Genomic DNA, 6000 nt, shown 5'->3' on the forward strand with positions numbered 1-6000 from the left:
TTAGCGATTTTTTTCAGTTTGCCATTTGTCTTTATTTGCTTATGATTTTGCCATATCAAAAATATCTTTTTATTTTATGTACTCGTATTTATCAATTTTTTCCTGTATTACTTCTGGACTTTGTTGTGGCAGTTTTCCCACTCTCAGATGATAGAATTTACCCATGTTAACTTCTAGTACTACAGTGTTTAATTTTTTAGAATTTACTTTTTGATTCCTTCAGAATTTATTCTCATGTATGATGTAAGAGACTGATCTAATTTTTGTCTTTTTCCATATGAACATCCAATTATCTCAATTCAAGTTACTAAAAGTTCATCTTTTCAGCTTAGACTTGAGATTCTATCTTTATTGTATCCTATATTTGTATCCTATATTTTCTATGTATGTATGTATAGGTAACCAAGCTGATTTCTGAATTTTTAAATTTTGTTCCATTAGTCTCTCTGTCTTGTTACATAACACATTCTATACCATTATGAGACTTTTAGTGGATTTTAATAACAAGACTAGCCACTCTCTCCATATGTTTGCTTTTTTCCCAAATGAACTTTATAATTAACTTCTCAAGCTCTAGAAAAGACAAATCTGGTGGTTTTCAATGGTCTCGTATTAAATTTCAAAATTACCTGAGGGATAACTGATCTCCTTATAAGGTTGCTTCTTCCTAAGTACGTGGCGTATCTTTTCATTTGTTTAAGTTTACTTTTGTGTCTTTGAAGAGTGTTTTCTCGATTTCCTCTAGCGATGTGAACATTTCTTGCTAAAATTTAGCCTGGATATTTTATATTGTCATACATTTTGGCTATATCAAATATGGTCTTCTTTTTCATTGTATCTTCAGTTTAATTATATGAGCATATAGGATATTGCTTTTGGCAGGCTTACTTTTTATATCCTATGCCTTATTCAATTCTCTTCTTGTTTAAGGCACATTTTTTATTCTGGAGAATTTTAACTTCATTTTTGCATGGGGTTACATATCTTAAATTATAGTAACGGGAAAATTACTTCACTTTAAAATTCAAAACCCCGTAGACCTTTTAGAAATGCATATACCACATAAATGAAAGGATATCTGTGCTCAGTGGGCCCAGCAGTAATGTATTCAAGGACATAGCTTCTGGTGAAATCTCTGCTTAACTGGGCTTTTTTTCCCTAAATTCAGCATAAGCAAATTTTAAATCACCTTACCTTCAATCGTCATTAAATTTCCCTTAAGGTACCAGGTATGTAGTTTTGTATATATGAACCTGCATGTCGAATTTATCAATTCTTCTCATTGTCTGTGGCTCTCAATATTCATTTTCTTTATGACAACCAGCAGCCTGCTCAGCTTTTTGTCCATGGTAGGAAACCTCTTAAATATAAGGTTATGTTTTTCCTTCCCTCATAATCTTTAACTGGCTTCTCATCTTACTTAGAGTAAAATCAAGTTTCTTCGAATGGCTTGAAAGGACCTACAAGATTTGTGTCCCACCTCACTCCTCCACCACCTCTGTGACCTCATTTCTACCACACTTCCCTCATTTCTTCCATACTGCCTTATGGTGTCTGCACTTGAAATATTTCTTCCAGATATTTCTGTGGCTCACTTATTGACCTCCTTAGGGTGTCTTACCAGTTAGATCAAATAGATCAGTAACCTCTTTCCTGACCTGTCCTTTAAAGTAGCATCGACGCCATGGTAGATGCATCACTGGCCCCATTTCTTACCCTTCCTTGTCTCTGTATCCTTTACTATCTGACTCTCCAGTTCCTTCTCTCAATGGGTAGGATGACCTGCTCTGTTCTTTGACTCTAGTATCAACAATATGACTTTCTTTCCCCAATCGAATGAGCTAGAAGTGACAGTGTGCTAGTGCAAGTCTAGGTCTCAAGAAGCCTTGGCTATTTCCACGTGTCCTCTCACCCCTTCCAAAGCCTGATAACCTGCTCAGACTAACATGCTGGAGATGGAGACACATGCTGGTTTCTCCAGTCACCTTAGCAAGAATCAGCTTTGATCACCCTTCAGTCAGCCAACCCCTGCCAACATCAGCATAGTTGACGGATCTCAGACACATGAGCAATAAACATGTATTGCTGAAATGTGACAATTTTGTGGCAATAGTAAACTAATGGACACACTATTGACACTTTATTTTACTAAGCTTTATTAAACATTTACCATTATTCAACTTATTAAATTTTACTTATGTGTTTATTGTTTTCTACTCTTTGATGTTAACTCCATGAAGGCAGAAAATTTTGTCCAATATGAAATTGGTTCCCCATAAACATTTGTTGGATGAATAAATTCACAAATTATTTCTGTAACTTTTGCCAGCATGCATTGATTATTTCAGGTACTTGAATGGCATTGCTTACAGAATTTCTCAGCTTCTCTCACACAGGAAAATTTAAATGACTAAAATGCAATGAACATAGCTATTTATAAGCTCTTCTTAGATTTTCACATATTAGTTTTTGAAAGTTTCCTGGCTGTAACTGGTTGATATTCTATGCATCACATCCTTCATTGTTATTGTTCTCTCTTGATTATTGGATCAATTTAAAAAGCAGGAATCAAAATGTTTGAGGCTCAAGGCTAATGTCCACTTGAAAACACTCTTCTTTTTGGCAGGCCTAAATCATCAAGGATATGATGCAACAAATTCATTCATATGCTATTTGTGTCCTCCCCACCCCCACCAACCAAATTCATATGTTGAAACCCTATTCCTCAATACGATGGCATTTGCCGATGGAGCCTTTGGCAGGTGGTGGGGTCATGAGGGTGGAGCTCTCGTGATGGGATGAGTCTCCTTATGAGAAGAGACACAAGAGGGTTTTCTTCCTCTCTCCCTGCTGTCTGCCATGTGAAGACACAGCAAAGGATGGCTATCTACAAACCAGGGAGAAGGCACTCGCCAGAAATTGTTCTTGGACTTCCCAGGCTCCAGAACTTTGAGAAATCAATTTCTGTTGTTTAAATCACCAGTCTCTGGTATTCCATTATAGTAGCCCAAACTGATCGAGACACTTATATTTCATTCATTTTTGGAAAATATGTCACAGACTCTATTTTAACTTTTGAACATTGCTGAAAATGAATACATTTAAGACAGAAAAAAATAATTGATGAAAATATAATAGAAACAGAAATTGTGAGCAAAATTCTATCTTTGAGTTTAAGACTCTAGGCTGGGCACTATTGGCCACTTTAATCCTTTGGAGAGATAAGACCTAAGAGGGCTTGGAAAGTAGAATGACACTCTAAAGGCCACTGTTTTGCCCAAACTGGGAACTATAAAAATTTGTATTTTCAGCTTAAGTGTGCCCAATAGATCTAAAGGAAGGAAATACATATATCTATTCATGATCCAGAATAAAAGTTGATGATCCATTTACTGCTACTTTCTGAGGAGTAAAAATTCTTACTAATTTAAACATTGTGGAAAGTTTCTATTACGATAGTGATTAAATAACTAATGTTTATTTCTACTGAGCTTTACTTGCTTGAGATTATTTCAGAAATGTGTCAACTATTAAAACACAGCTATTAAAAATCATAGCTTGTTACATTTCTATTATTTAGCCCATAGTTAGGTCCAAACCTTTTGTCCACACCTTTTGTTCTGTCCAAACCTTTTGCTGAAGCAATGATTGCAAATACTCAATTCCACTGGTGTTATTGATTTGGTCTCATCACATAACTGCTAAAAATGCAATTAAGGAAGATATTTCAGTTTTTACATTTGGAAGTGGAAGTCCAATAAATTATTTAGTTGGTAGTTGAAGTATTGCTTGAATTGCTTGGAAAGTAGACTCAGCTTGACTCTCAGAGTATCACCCTTTCTATTACTGAATGAATCCTTTTTCATATTTAAAGTTAAATCCAAGTTCTCTGAAAACATTGATGTGGCATAATTTTAATAGTACCATCTGTATTAGTTGTCCATCTGTGAAATAAATAAATAAATGGGCCTATATTGTGCTCATACTAATGTCTGTCAAAGATGATTTCTTTTTGAAAAGAAGAAATGTTCTAAAATGGTCTACACAAAAATATAGTAGAAAACTGACATCATTTTAAAAGTTCTGGTCAGAATAATGTTTACTTTTTCTTGAATATTCATGCAATTGAAAAATATGTATTTTTTCAATTAAAATTACCTGGGCTTAAATTATTTGTATGTATGAGCATTGTGTGAATACACACGCACATAGGTGTACAAAGATAATTACGCAGTCTTGAGGCAGTTTATATTTATATTAAAAAATACCACTCTTGTGAAACTTTTTAATCTGTCAAAGCTTTTCTTCTTTTTGCTATTGGCTGGTTTTTGTAAATATTTAATTTCCTTAGCTGGGAATCCTATATTTCTCTATAAGTCGTCCAAGCTGCCAACTCTGATAAAGTTAAGAAGTCACCATAGGAACTCTGAAATAATTTCTATAAAACCATAATTTGGCATAAATATCACTCCATGGCCACTCTGAGAAAACACAGACATGCACACACACACACTTTATCATTGAACCCACACAATTGTTAACTACTATTTTTGTGCTTGGTAGTCCTCATTTCCTGCTCTTACATCACAGGGACAAGGTGGAATGTACAGCATTTAAGAGACGAGTGTCAAGTAGCCCTTACTCCTACTCTTCCAGCAAATGCAATGAAAATGATTTCTTCAACAAAATAAATGAACTGTACCCTACCCTGGACCATGCTACTTCAGCACTGTGCCTTGTGCTGCTTCTCCTGCCACAATGTGAGAGGATATCAGAGTTCTGTGCTCCAGGTTTCCAGGAAACATTTTGATGGGATGTAAGGGCTGGTCCTTCTCATCGAATTACATTTATTGCATGTAGTAACCACAAGAATAAGGGGCTGCAATTACAGGAAAAGCAGGAGCCCTTTTCTGTCATCTCAGAGCAGCCCAGTTCTGCCACATCCACTTGACCGAATTCTCTTGTTTGTAGGAGGAAGGGGCAATTTGTGCAGGCAAAGTCACACACTGAATTCAGAAGACTGTCTGACCCAGCTGCTTTTTCTTGCTTGCTTTCCTATCTTCCTGTGAGTTTTCAGGATGCAAACTTAGAGCAGGCATACAATATTGTGACAGATCACACTTCCTTTGAGCTCGAAGGAGTGTTTTCCTCCAAATGAACCTGGAGGGCTTCCCAGCTTTGGTACTGATGGATTTAGCCCTCGTCATTTTCTTTACAGGAAGACAAACAAAGAGTTATTGGTGGGAAGGAAATCTTGAACAACAAGCAAATACACATGCAGTGATGAGCCAAAGACAATTTTGTTTTTGGATGAGATGATTTTGAAATTAAAATTCTAGTTGCCCGTATTCAGATATAAGATCAAAACTGGTTTACAGTGATTTGACTGAGAAATATCTCTGCTCACTAAAGTAACTAGTAATACTCTATTAAAGGGGTGACCTTTCCAAACAGAGAGAGACCGTTTTTTTTCTTAAGAGAAGATAATATACTAACACTTGTCATTTATGAAGGTCTGTGGTCCAGGCACTGTTTAAATTCATTTAATCTCCATAACAATGCCATGTAGTAAGCATTTTCCTTATCCTCATTTTATAGGTTGGAAACCGGAATAGAATATAAAAATAACTTACACGAGTTTACAGAGTTCGTATGAAGTAAAATTGAGTATCAGTTGGGTAGTCTGCTTCCTAGCTTATGTTTCTACCCGTTTTCCTCTACTGTTGCTCATTACAATTTATCTTCAGCATTGGCTTTGATGATGGACGAGCTGGCCTTTGACCCTGGATCTGACACTTCCCAGCTAACTTCCACAAATCTGTTTCCTCATCTGTAAATTGGAGATAATAGAGTCAACCTCACTGTGTTTAGAAAAAATGAATAGAATATGCTTGGCACATTTACTTGGGTGGAAACTGTTAAATCAAAAGTTAGTCCCTTTACTTAAACTTTATATGTTGTCAAATTAAATACCAAAACAAGTGTCTTGGCTGCCTCCTT

At 35.8% G+C, this 6000-nt stretch overlaps 1 protein-coding gene across 1 annotated transcript in view; it reads right to left on the reverse strand.

Annotated features, from left to right (window-relative positions):
- Nucleotides 1-5213, reverse strand: part of OPRM1 (opioid receptor mu 1) — a 121640-nt gene extending 116427 nt beyond the window's left edge. The window contains exon 1 of the mRNA XM_050786799.1: nt 5161-5213. Coding sequence (XP_050642756.1) covers nt 5161-5207 — 47 coding nt within the window. The 5' untranslated portion in view covers nt 5208-5213. The remainder of the gene's footprint in view (nt 1-5160) is intronic.
- Between the last annotated feature and the right edge of the window lie 787 nt (nt 5214-6000).

Source organism: Macaca thibetana, chromosome 4 (assembly GCF_024542745.1).
Source record: "Macaca thibetana thibetana isolate TM-01 chromosome 4, ASM2454274v1, whole genome shotgun sequence".
Lineage (NCBI taxonomy): Eukaryota > Metazoa > Chordata > Mammalia > Primates > Cercopithecidae > Macaca > Macaca thibetana.